The sequence below is a fragment of the Chelmon rostratus genome, chromosome 4, assembly GCF_017976325.1.
Source record: "Chelmon rostratus isolate fCheRos1 chromosome 4, fCheRos1.pri, whole genome shotgun sequence".
NCBI classification, from domain to species: Eukaryota; Metazoa; Chordata; class Actinopteri; order Chaetodontiformes; family Chaetodontidae; genus Chelmon; species Chelmon rostratus.
Genome location: NC_055661.1, coordinates 16188613 through 16202757, shown reverse-complemented (window position 1 = coordinate 16202757; position 14145 = coordinate 16188613). Strand labels below are relative to the sequence as shown.

Genomic DNA, 14145 nt, shown 5'->3' with positions numbered 1-14145 from the left:
TTGTGATCGTCTGCAGTGGATACATTGGTTGTCATTACCAAGACTTGGACTTTAATCTAACACAAAACCAAACGCCACTCATGGCTGATTTATTTTATAATGAGTTTTAATATGGGCTAATTAGGGCTGCAACTAACTTTTACTTTTACGGATTAATGAATAAATTGTTTTGTCTCTGAAATATCTGTAGAATAGTAAAGACATGCCTGCTATAATTTTCCACATCCTGAAGTGTTGTATTCATATGGTTTGGTTCATACAATCCACGTCCTAAAACTCAAGATATTCAGTTTACTGTCATATATGACAAGGAAAGCAAAAAATTCTGACAGTCTCAGAATCTGGGACCAGGTAAACACTTCTGAAACAATGAATTGATTATTGAGATCATTTTTGTCAGTCTACTAATCAATTCATTACAGCTGTAATATTAAATAATACAGTGAGTGGCATGTCCATGCTAACATCGCTGGTGCTGTTGAGTGAGACAAACTTGATGTGTACTTTTGTGTGTTTTGTATTCTCACGTAATTATACTTGACACCATTCTGCATCTCATTGTTGCTTCTTTCCAGTTATAATGCTTTCAGTTATTACCAGCAACACATTTACAAAAAAAATCTATCATCTGTCACCTCTAACAATGCTAATATACAGTGTTTGAATGTTTCTTTTATTGATTTGAGTGGACATGTTTGTGTGGCTTTGTGCTTCCTCCGGCATTTTAGGTGCACTCCGCCCCTGCAAATATGTCAGTCATGGTACTTTGCTGCTACTGCCTTTGGCACCATTAGCTAACTATAAAACACTGACATGTGCATCGAGCCGTTGAATTTGTCTGTCTTTCAGGAAGTAGCTCTAGCTGCATAGTGTGGAGTTGAGCAAATGATGAGTGGACGACTGGGAATCCACCATTATTTCATTTCCTGCCACCATATCGATAAAAAGGGATCAATGCACTGCTAATCCACGCTATTTTAGGATGCAAGGAAGATAATCAGGAGTTCAATACAATACCTAATCGCAATGCATCTTCTACTCAGGCGTAAACTTAAAGCTATTTATTACAAATGAGGGTTTTTCCTACATGCTAACTATAGGTTACAGACATCCTACAGCTGCACAGACTGAATGTGTGTGTGTTTGTGTGCTGTGTTTGTATTCTTTGTAGACACAATGTAAGTTCTTTGCCTTCATTTTTCTATTTCCAGCCAGGAAGTATGACAGCGGCGAATATCTTAACATCACCGGCATCACAAGGGACCAGGCTGGAGACTACGAATGCAGTGCTTTAAATGACATCGCCTCTCCTGACACCAAAGCTGTAAAAGTCACAGTCAACTGTAAGTATATCTCTTTCTTCTTCCTTGCTTCCCATTTTTTTCCACACTGGCCTTGCAGACACATGAAGGACACCGGGGCAGTCTTCAATAACACTGGTGTCATGTCTCTGACGGTGCACCTCAAGAAAGTACACATTCTAGAAGTTTGGAAAAAGCGGAAAGCTAGAGCTTGAAGTTTCTTAATATTTAATGTGAGAATTCCCTTTTTGTCTGTGCATGTAGGTGATTAATTCACGCTAAGGAAAGGTCTGACTGTTCTAAGCACTATGCCATTATGCAGGTAATGAGTCTTTCAAAAGTGTGAGGAGACAGTAATGAGGAGCCGGGGCATTAATGAATGATACAGGGCTTCAGCTGCGGTGGTCACATGGAAATCACCGCTCGTACGTATGAGCGGGAATGGGTGCTTGACAATTATTGCCATTCCTTCTCTTTTTAGAAGTGCTCCTTTGCTTCACTGTTATTCATGGAGGTTTCTGCGTTGATGCCCTGTGCTAAATCTCACTTTTGGCTAAGCTTATCAGGCAGGCGGCCACAGAGACAGGGGCGGGGGGGAGTAAAGGAAAAAAGGCTCCTCCTGGCCCAATTATTGAGTCATATCCTGAAAGTTAATCATGCAAGTTTTCTTATTCAAGTTTTAAGAAACAGACTTATTTCCTACATAGATTTCTCTATTTATGTATTTATTTTTATTTATTTTTTCCAATAAATGTCCAGTAATGCTTGTGCTGTATTTCCACCTCTCTGTATTAAGACAGCTTGTTTTCTGGCTTCGTTATACAACAAAGTCTCGCAGCCATTTATTTCTCTGTAATGCCTGGCTCTAATGAGCTGGGTCGGAGTCGAGTGTTGAAGGCCAGTTATTTATAGCTCTACTGAGACATGGGTTCAAGAATGAAAAGTGCTTTGACAACTGGCACTGCCTTTATGTAACAGAACAAAGGAGATATTCACAATGACTGATAAGGCATGTCATAGTCAGACGCCGGATTTTAAAGTGAAACAGCAGGGGTATGTGGGTTTAGTGTCCCAACAGAGCGAATTGATTAGGAACACTTTCCTTTGCTGTCAGACAAAGTCACCACAGCTTGAGCACCGGAGCGATACTTTGGGTGGGAGTATGCTGTAGTTCGTCAAGTGTTAAGGCAGTATTTGCTCAGAGTTATCTGAAGCTGACAGAGCTGTTCCTGTCATTGACCAGTTACTCGTTCTTTATTATCGACCACAGTGTACCACAGCGGAGAACTGTCCACATACCTTTTGTAGACTCCTTTAATACATTTTAATGGGTTGGAAATTGGTTTATGAAAACTATTTATGATTTCTGTTTAATGTTATATTTTACATAAGCCTTGAGGTATAGCAGAGATTAAGTTTCTTCGCTTTAGACGTAGACAATTCTCTCTAATACCAAAGACGTTACTGTATAGGCTATAAACTGTCACACATTACTTCTGCCTTCTGGACTGAATAATTGAGGCTCTGTATCGCACCCAGCCTAATTGCAACACATCACAGGTCTTTCTTGGATTATTATAAAATAATAGAATTTGTTAGATATTTTTGTCAAAAGCAGCCCCAGGAGCCGGAGTGAATACAGTGACAAGACACTGTCATTGCCCATAGAAAACTACTATATCCAAAGTGTTTCTTTTCAGGAACTGATTAAAACAGCACAGTTGCACCAGCTGCTGTCCAACAAGGAATTTTTTAAGTAATCCAATAGGCTTCAAAAGTATTTCATGAACCTGATGGGTAGAGCCCATAAAGTAGCATGTAGTTATCATTAACGAACATGTTGCATCAGAGAATGTTGAAATATGGACCAGTGAGAAGAGACATCTCTCTTGTAGCAGTTCTGTGACACATTTGCCATGTCTCTCTTTTTTCAAAAATTGTCTACAGTAATTAGTTTAGCCGAGGTGACGGGGCAGCCGGCGTCTCTGCAAAGTGTAAATCTCAGAGCTCCCTTCTACTTAATTCATAAATATTTCATGATGTCTGACACCCTGTTTGAGCTATGGCCAACGTGTAGCTCCATAGAGTCTTTTCTGGCCTCACTAGCACCTTATACATGAAAGGTCCCGTGTTTTATTGCGGCTGTTCAGCATTCGAAGTGCCACGCAACTATGAGACCTGCATAAACAAAACATGTCGCTGACATTAAAGCAGCACAAAGCCACTTTGGTTGTCGACATCTTCAAATGGCAGCAAGAGGTAGCCATTTAAAGAAATCTTAACTTCAGTGCTTTGTGTTGTGTAGCTTTAAATAGTCTGCCTTTCAGCTCCAAAACATTTTGTCAATATTTTTATTTATGCATGTATTTTTCTTGACAGTTGCCTCGTCCCTATTTTCCCGACATGGAGACTTGTGTCAGATGTGCTCGTTTACAAAGACAAGGGGGCAGAATAAATGAATTAAAGTTGTCCTTTGGAGCAGCTGATATGGCCACAGCAGGCAGAACGTGAGCCAGCTGGTGGACACTCCTCGCTGCCTCCTCTCCACCCTACTGCACTTCTCCCTCTGTGAAGGAAAAAGAGAAGCATTTGGACCATATCCCAATGTGCTGTATCATCCATGCTCCACTGTCACACATCAAGCTATATTCACCGAGCCCCCAGGGGCACAGGGTATTGATGAGGCTACGCCAAACTCTGCATTAAGATTAAGATGTTAGCTGACACTAAAACTTAAACAAGAGAGGATGATTACATAGCAAGAAGCAAGAAATTAGCTTTATTTACACCGTACAGGCACATGTTCACACATCTGTTTTACTCAGCTGATAAAATCAGCCGCTCAACTCCATAAAGGTCCTCCTGGGAGATTCTGAAGGGGCCACTTTTTTCTGTCAGTCAACAACATGAAATGTGCCATTTAAAATAAAAGTTGCCACATAGTATGATGACAGAAAATAGGCTATTATTCTCATTTGTCATTCAAATATTCAGATTTCATTGGTTGTTGTTGTTAAATTATGCAAGAGGCTATAATGGTGTGTTGACCCCACCAGAGTATCAGCACTGATCCTGTCAGAGTGTCCCTCTTGTTAGAAGCAGTTAAATTAAATTAAGTCATAAACATCAATCAGTCATGACTGCACTTTTTCTCTTTTATCGTTCTAATAAGATAGCCGAGGAGTGAGTGACACTGACATTTTGTGGGTTAACAGTCTAATTAAATACATGTCCAAACAATTTTACTTTGCTTTCAAAACAATTCCCTTTTTTTAAGCTAAGAGTATAGTTGACCTCTGGGCTAATTGCAGATTAAGGCCACTAATTAAAATAAGCAAACCAAAGTAATCAAAACAAAATTAAGCTCTAGCATAATAACACCAGGCCTTCCATAACACTAAGCCTGCCATTTGGCTTTCTATGATATGATGATTTGTAAGCAGAAGGTTTGATGTATTGTCATTTTGCCACAAAAGTCCAGTGCATAAAGCCTCTGCTTGAATTTCTGTAAGGCTCAAAAAACACCTTGACCAGATAGCATTAATTAGATTACTGACCTGCCTGTGTCTCTTGTCCTTATACCTCTGCTGATGAATGATTGGCGACTGAATACTTTTATGGGCTAAACCAGAATGATGGCAGCCATCCAGAAGGTCATGCTAGAATCAGATTGGCTGAAAAGCTCTACTCGGCGAAAGGATATTTCAGCAGTGATTTTTACCTGATGAAATTTGATCTCTGACCCACTTTCCAAATTTACATATTCATCTTCACTGCAGGTGGGTGCCGTTATTGGCTGAAATTCTCACTGCACAGTGTGACTCAAAGGCATAAATATCACATCTAGCTGGCTGAGTCGGAGGGATGAATGAGAAGGAAACAACCATGGAAAATCTCCACCTGAGATAAAAAGCTGGTGTTTGATTAATTAATGAAGCCACCGTGTTGTAGAACAATTACGAACGACATACAGATAAAACAATAACAAAAACCTGTTCCTCTTTCCAGCTGAGAAATCAAAGGTGTCTGACCTTCCTCTGTAGTTTAGAAAGCTCTCCCCCCTCCAGAGAGAGCTGTCTGCTCTCACTCCTTATTGAATGAGTGACACTTCAGAGTTTGAACGCTATCATGTTGCAAGATGGGAGTTGACATTTTGCACAAACTTTAGTCAAACGTGGAAAGTACACAGACAACCAACTGTCTTGTTGTGCTACATTTTGTTTGTTCGTCACTGTTTCAGGTGCTTTAGCTAAAGCACTTTGCAACCACACCAGATGTTCTGTGTAATAATCACAAAGCTGCCACATGTCAATTTGTGGGAAATAAATGTGGAAAGGAGACGGATCAGTTGATGTCATGTTAGCACCGAAGATGTGTGAATTATTGATGTGGAGTAGGAAAACCGTGGCTTATTTAGGATATCTGTTGTTTTTTGTCACTGGTTATGCAACAGACATTTCTGGGAAACTTAGAGCAGAATATTCAGACTCTTAAAACCTCACCTTAAAGTGCTAGGATCGCATGGTGTTCGGCACACATCTGGAAGTTTAATTGGCTAGCGCTGACATGCTAGATTGAACTTTGTTTTTATTTTATTTTTTTTCCATGCTGTTTCCGCGAGGAGTCTGCCTGATCTCGTTCCTTCCTATCTTGATGTTGGACTCAGGTTTAAACCAGCGCAGGCGTCTCTCCTTCTTAAACATCACTTGTTTTCCTTCATGGCAAGGATTCACTTGCTTTGCAGAATGAAGCTGTGCCCTGTGTGCTTCCGAGTTTGCCAGCCATTTGTACGCCTTCTTCCTCCTTCAGTGCCCTGCAGCTGTGAATTCTGCTCACATATTCACCATGGCCGTGTTTATAAAAAGAAGAGCACCTCACTTTCTCTCCTGCTTACATTAATTGGCCAACAAAACTGTGATTGTTTTTAATTAATTATGAGCATGCACTTTAGGACTGCTGTAAGCAATTACAGCCATAGTATATTGACAGATTTCTGGACATTATTGAAATGCAGGGGCATACTGTGAATGCTTCAAACTCTTTACATCACCTTGTCTTTTTTTTTTTTTGTTCCAACCCTCTAAAGCCCCCGTCATCTGGGCCTGATTGGGATTCAAGGCCTGTCCTGCTAGATACACCCACAACATGCTCCTCGCACTGCCCTAACAGAGTTGTTTGGGGGAGTCATGACCATCTCCGATAAATAAGAGGCTAAACTTGTTTACTTGTGGTCAGGAGAAACACCTTCATGACCACCCAACATTACAATGTCACTTAACAGCAAGAAAGTGAACAACTATTAGTGAAATATGAGGATGTTTTTTAAAAATTGCAAATCATTATACACTATAACATTTGCATGGCTGTACACAACATTTACATTTGATAAAATTCATGTCCGACATACTGTGTGCATGTTTGCGTGTGTGTGTGTGTGTGTGTGTGTGTGTGTGTGTGTGTGTGTGTGTGTGTCCAGATCACCTCAGTGCACTCACTGGTGGATCAAAGGTAGAATGAATGTTCATTCCACAGTTCAATAAAATCTATTATTGGGAGTATTTCAACATGAGGCACAGAGTCTCATTTGAGCATTTGTCGACAGTTTTCAGTCTCCATTGAAATACTGTGACTTACAATTCAAAAGAGAAGGCTTCCTTGAATTGGATTCTGATCCAATCCTAAGTAGAGTTAAAGCCAGTACCCTCGAGCTGTTTGGATGTAAATCCATCTCTCTACATCTCTCCAAAGCTCTCGTCTTGATTGCTATTTGGATTCCATGCTGCATGTGGGGCATGAATAAGTGAGCAGAATCTTGATCTTCTGCAGAATAAATGTTCTTGCTAGTACCACTTCAAAACAGATAGACATGACTTCATCTTGTAGCTTAGTCTGCACTTTTTTGTGGCTAATCAAAATGGCTTTATAACATTGACAAATGCCTTTCATATGGCAGGCTTACAACAAATATCGTCCATAAAAATTGATGTTATGTCTGTTTGCACAGCTGCTGCCAACTTTCTGAACTCACTTGTAGCATTAATAATATTTCCAAGTGTCCTGGGTGTGGGGTGGTCTTAACCAGAGCAAAACCTCTATCTCGTAGTGTAAGAGTTGAGTTTAAGATAGGTGGGGATTTGTGTACCTTAAACCATTTAGTGTAAAACTCAGACAATGGGTTGGATCCCTGGTGCTGTTGAGCCACACAGTCCTGCGCACTAAGCCGGTTATTTATATGCCTTGCATTGTATAAAAAGAAGGAACACAATGTTCCCTAGCTGTTCTGAATAGAAATCTTAATTAATTAATAAATCTTGGCAGCAGAACCGTTCCTGACTGACAAAAAACAGGACAATGAAGCCCACAGATGGCAGTGGGGAACAGTGTCTGTGTGTGTAAGCTGATAAGTCATGCACTGATGAGTCCATTTCTTAATTGCAATGAAAACTCATTTTCAAATCTGGCTGAAGAGGTAGTGTTATTAATTGATCTTTTAATTAAAAAGCCTACGTTCTCTGGGTTCTCTTGGCAAACAATAGTTTGTTGCTAAATAAATCATATTCAGTCTTGAAGCACACCAATTAATCATTAATAGTCACATGAGGATTGCTTAAGGCACACGACTCAGTGAAGCCCGGTACATTAAGGTACAATGATTTCTGAACAAACCCTGTCCATTAATATTAGATGGAGAGAAGGTCAGACATTTTAGTCGTCATTAACATGCTTGTATTCATGCACTTAGTCGAGATGTACAATTGGAGACATCATCTTTGTTGTGATGACGAGCTCCACATAATGCAGAGGTAATGGCGGTCGGTTTGTGATCGACTTACAACTGGCCGTTTGTCAGCCAGCAGGGCCTTACAGCACCCATTTTTCTGCTGTGCCTGTGCTATTCCTGGACCCAACCCCTCACCCCCATCTGGTGGAGTCACCATGACTCCAGGCATGATTTACAGCACCACCACAGCATTCTCTAGACACTAAATTACCTGGATTATTGGGCCTTCATGATTTTTAGTGCACTACTTTGCATTACTCTCCAAACCCTGATGGTGTATTGCACAATATATGATGATATAGGACATGCCAGCAAGTTGAAATTGGAATTATTGGATTGGACTGGATTTTATGGGTGTGATCTGTCTTAACAGATCTCAGTGCCAGGATCTTAAATTGGAAAGGCTTGATATTATCGATATGCATATAAAATCAGGGCATTTTGGACCACCTACGAAATTATGGTGGATATTTTTCTCTATTCCAAAATCTTGCAATGGTTGTATGATTTGAGTGGTGGGAGAGACAATTACTTGGGCCCAAAGTACTTTTGAATTCTTCTCATTTGATGGAAACTACAGTTAGGTAAACTTTTATGAGAGGTGATAGATGATGATAGATGATCCATATGTCTGGTCCAACGCTGTTTATATATTCATAGTTACACCACTGAAAGGGATGGCATGAAGTACTCATACAGTATGTTGATATACATCATATATATATAGCTTTTTTAATTTGATTTTGCACACCAGGATTTTAACCAACTTCTAATAGAAGACAGTTATCCAAGTTGACTATAAATACGAAATCCTTTGAGTCTAATGAACAAAGCACAGTGTTCCTTTGGCAAATTGCTGATCCAGTTGGTAATAAATGAAAGGGAACACATCAAAATGCTTCCTCCTAAAAGAAAATACAACAGCTACATGAAAGGAGCAAATTTAGACTATTTGGCAGTGGCTTTGTGTTCCCCTGTTTGAACAGAAAAGACAGTGGCACTGTGTGTGAGGTTTCAAGTATTGACACCTGCCTGGACCACCATGTCCACTGTCCTAGCATCTGTACAGCGCGACAGCCAGGTCACCCTGGCGTTTTCAGAGGCTTCAGATAATCAATGGCCCCGCACAATGACACCAATGGAGGATTACAAGGATTCACTAAGCCTCTGTCGGTCGGCATACTGCATTGATTTTCTTGTACCTGTTATTGGCTTATATTTCTGTGATATAGAGTGCTGTTACATTTTTCCTCCTTGTTGCGTTCCTTTTTCGTTAAGTACTGTCCAGCTCTTCTCTTGTGCACGTTGTCAAATGCAAAACATTCTGACGAGACATTATCACTGCCTTTAGTAACCCTCATTCTTTGCTACATGTTGTTTGGTAGCTTTTCTGCAAAGATGCTGATGGGGCATGTAACTTGTTTGCAGTCTGTCTTCGGATTGTGGTTACATTAATGCTGGTTGTGATTAAAATAGATACAGATCTGAAGCAGTCTGTGAAGTTTGAACGGATTTGTGAATTTTCTGAAGTGAGATTGAGTCAGAAAAGTGTTCATAGTTCATGAGTTTGGATAGTTTCTAAACACAAGGGTATACACACCCAAACCATGCCTGCACAAATGCACATACACACACATTTATGCATAGCCAGCACACACATCCAGTCAAGGTCTACTTATACCTTCCTGTATGGCATCCAACATTGCATTCAGTGATATATGATCAGGAAAAGCCCTAGCATAACCCATCGCTTGATTCACTGTCTCAAGTCCTTCGGATTATTCAGTTCAGCCATTGAAGAGGGAAGATAGCAGTATAATTGGCACACATATGCAAGGACAGAAAATCTACATCCTCTAGTCATACGAATGCACTCATTAGGATGCGGAAGAAGGTTGGTAGAAGGGCATCCATCATCACAGAGCGTGCTGTCACCTAAGTGTGCCTCTCCTACATGATCATACGCCACATGTACAAATGCTCACATGTATCTTTTTCATCTTGCACCGATCTGTTGCATCCCACCTCATCTATCTATGTGGCCTCTCAGAGGTTGGCAGAGAGAGCATGCACACACTGGGCCCATGTATTCTCTTCATATAAATGAAACTCAGACATTGCCAGTATATCTGTCTCACGAAAATGCATATATCAGCTTTGATGAAGCATGTTGCTACTTCTTTGTACCTAGAATACGCATCAGAACTATGTTTTTCAGTTGGAATAGACTATTCAGACATGTCCATAAGATTAATTTGTCACTGTTTGCTGTTTGGGGAGTCTGATGCCAGTTAGTACTTTGGGGTTATGTTGTCCAAAGCTGCATCAGTCCACATTGAGGTCATCCGTTAGGAACATTTCCAAATGCAATTGGAAGTAAAGGTTTGGAGGCGCTTGGCCAAGCCCTTCCACTGCATACAGGCTACAGCTCTGACTGACACATCACTCTTAAAGGCTCATTGTCAGAGATATAAATAGTCCACATTTCACTCTCAGACATGGCTGGGCAATATAAGTGCTAGCTGCAGGACTGACCCTGAGAGTGTGGGCTTCCTCCATGTATCATAGGCTTTTAATCAGAATCTGTATGAATGACACAAAGTAATTTTGCGGGGATTGTATGTCAGATGGCTGTGCATCTGATTGTGTGTTTAGAACAGTTAGATTATTTGTCAGGCTTTGGGGAGTCAAGCCAGCTTTAAACAATACACAATGTCAGATTGAGCCCTGTGCCTTATTATGATTGTTTCTCCTGCTTCCTTGCGACTGTTGATTAATGGAGAAATAGCAAACTAGTCATGATACCAGTGGGTATGAACCCCTGTGTGGTTCACTTCTGTGAGAAGGAGTGCTGCTTGCAGCAAGTACTGCTTGTCGTCAATCGCTTAAAGAGGGTAATTTTACTTTGTTTACCCTCCACAGTGAATTATGAATTCAGCATTACTCTGATAATGGCCAGTAATTACAAATGTAACAAGTGAAACATTTTTATTTAGTTATGTGAGTAAGGGAATGGTAAGCGCGCTGGATTTTATGCTTTGTTTTTTGGTCTGGACGGTTTTGTCCAAGCACACACTGTATTCAACAAAATGCCATTGTTATAAGTCCATATAACTTCAATTCACTAATTCCATTTCTTTCAAGACAGTGTTGCTATAAGCAGGGTAAGTATTTGAAGTACAAAAGGACTGGGCTGCTTTAGAAACCGCCCATATGTAAAGCTGCCTTCATGACACTGGCAAAGAGATTTACACCACATTTCAGCACATGAAAGGAGCCTCATTTTGCATTCACAGAACCTGCCTGTGCCATTGAGTCTTTGAACTTCCATTAAGCCATTTATCACAATGCAGTGCAATTCATTTCATTTTCCTAACACTGGGGACGGGTGCCCTCTCCCCTCCCCAACTCCGCCTCTGTAAGCTCTGAGTGTTGCATTTACACTATGTAATGTGTGCACTGACCAGGATGTCGGAGGTTGTCATTTTGAAGTTCAACAACCCTTCATCAGTGCTCCGTGTCTTATTATCATTTAACATTTTCCTTTATATTGTCTTCATGCTGATGGTAACATAGATGATTCTTTTGACTAGCATGTGTGACCTGCCAAAATGCCATGTCTCTTTGTTTTTTTCCAGTTGCCCCAGCTATCCATGAGATGAAAAGCCATGGAGTTGGTTTGGGACGCACAGCTCTGCTAAGGTGTGAGGCAGCTGCTGTTCCTTCTCCGACATTCGAGTGGTACAAGGGCGAGAAAAGGTGAGCTCATTTTGATTGTATGATTGTATGTCTATAATAAAGTGTAAATGCAGGCTTCTCATTTCTTGCTGGATTTTGTCGACTAAAAAATGACTCTTCCTAGCAGATTTTATTACTGTTGCTAGCTAATCTAAGATAATGCCAATGCTTAAACTCTGTGAGTGAACTGAGAAGTCAGTCCCCAGCTGATGTTTCCATGTGACACATTTTAAAATGAGAACCCTGTAAAAGGGTCTTAAATATGTACTTGATGGCTGCGTGCATAATGCTAAAAGGCTGAGGCTAACGTTACCTGTCCCAGGCGTAGCTCACATCCTGACCAGGCGTTGATCTATGTTTTGTTTGTAAATTTCAGTTTGAGCTAGTTTGCCCCTTGGCATGGTACTGAAAAAAAAATGTAAAAATAATGAAATGAAAATCAGGATTGAGCTGCTATTGTTACTGTCATTCTGATATAGTTGCTGTCAGGCCGATACTGGAGTGAGGACTCAGATGCAGAGATCGCAAGTTCCACAGATTTATTTTCACACGGTTCAGAGATCTCTTCACAGAGTGAAATCAAAGTGGCTATGAAACTTATTCTAGAAATGTAATAACAGGATATATCATAAACACAATAAAGAAACAAACAAAACAAAAAAACAAAAAACGCTCCACATGGAGGATAAGAAAAGAACAACTATGGAGTATGATATAAAGAACAAAAAACGCTCCCGAAGGAAGATGAAACAAACGACTATGACAGACCTATGAACTACACTAACATAATAACAGAAACAAAAGATCACTCCTGAAAACATGGAGGAAAACTAACACAATGCTAGATAACAAAATGAAACAAAGGATACTACTACAAAAACAGAAAATCAGCTATAACTAGCGAGAACAATATAACAAAACTAGACTATAGAAATTACAACAAAAAACACTCACGAAGAGGATCAATAAACACGAAGGCAATAATTCTGTGGCTGTGGCAATAGACAAGGTAAGCGCGGGTGAATCGACCATAGGACAAAGACACACTAGCACAAGGAAAGGGAGACGCCGACAATTTAACACGTGGAGGGTAATCAGGAACAGGTGGAGACAATAGGTGATCGGGGTGGACACACAGGTGACACATGAGGAAGGGCAAGTGCTCTGAAACGAGAGGAGAGTTAGACCTTCAGAATAAAACAGGAAATGACAAGACAACAAACCCAAAACGAAACAACCTCACCACGGTGTGACGGTTGCATGTTGGCTCAGAGCTTAACATATCCACAAACAGTGCATGTAACCTCCAACCCCACAAAATAATGAAGAAACATATTAACATGCCTATTGCCTTTGGGCGTATTGTTTGGTTGCAACTGTACGTAGTAAGTTAGCCACATATGCTAACTATTGCAGCTAATGTTAAAGCAGATAAGGACAAAGTTCAATCCATTCCTCAATTGTTTGCTCTTGTGTTTTGTGGTTTTGAAAGACTACAAAAAAGATGCCACTGTCCAAACTCTAGAGATCCTGAGTATTGCTCATGTTAGAGCCGCATGCAGACCGTATCTGCCGGTACCTAGTTACAGCTATTAGCAAAGAGTCAAATACTGTTTGTACTCAGGTTCACAGGGTGGTGTGAAGATCGACTCTGAAAGTTGGATTCTGAACTGACATTAAACAGCTGCTAGGTCATAACTGTTTGTAAACGTGAATGTGTGATAGGAAGGGTGTAGTTTTTGCTTGTTTGCTTTTTCCCAGGGACAAGGAGAGCCCACATAAATGCTTCAGCAAGAGTCATTTGTGCCTTGTCCTCACCTTGCATCCTAATAAAATGTTTGCTGGCAACTGGCTTAAATCAACGACGGCACATACATCAATCAGTCTAGATTCAAGTGTCAGTTCTTGAATTTAAAAACCAAATTACCCCCATTACCCACTCCTGGTGAGCACAATTTCAATCATCAGCTCACACTGTGCTAATTGTAATTATGGGGTGGATTCAATTTATTCAAATTGCTAAGGAGGCAAGTTGGCATGATTCTAGTCTTTACTTAATTCAAGGACTTGTTCTCTCTGTGACTTCTTACATGGCTAAATGGTGATTTCTTCATTTCCTCCTCATTATGAAAAGGACATTGGTATAAAGACTTAAGCACAGAACATGGGTAACATCTGTGTGACATTAACACTGGCTGTGACTTCTATTCCATTTAATACATTTTTGGAAATGAAGGCAGCTTGTGTGTTGATGCAGCCATACCATCAGTGCAGTGCCGCTGCCAGTTTGCCTCTGTCAGAGGAAGTGTGGCAGTTTTGACAAGC

At 40.4% G+C, this 14145-nt stretch overlaps 1 protein-coding gene across 2 annotated transcripts in view; it reads left to right on the top strand.

Moving 5' to 3' along the window:
- negr1 (neuronal growth regulator 1) overlaps positions 1-14145 on the top strand; it is a 135571-nt gene that overhangs the window by 80224 nt on the left and 41202 nt on the right. For both annotated transcript variants that reach the window (XM_041934965.1, XM_041934964.1), the window contains exons 4-5: positions 1212-1343; positions 11721-11841. In XM_041934965.1, the coding sequence (XP_041790899.1) occupies positions 1212-1343; positions 11721-11841 (253 nt within the window). The remainder of the gene's footprint in view (positions 1-1211; positions 1344-11720; positions 11842-14145) is intronic.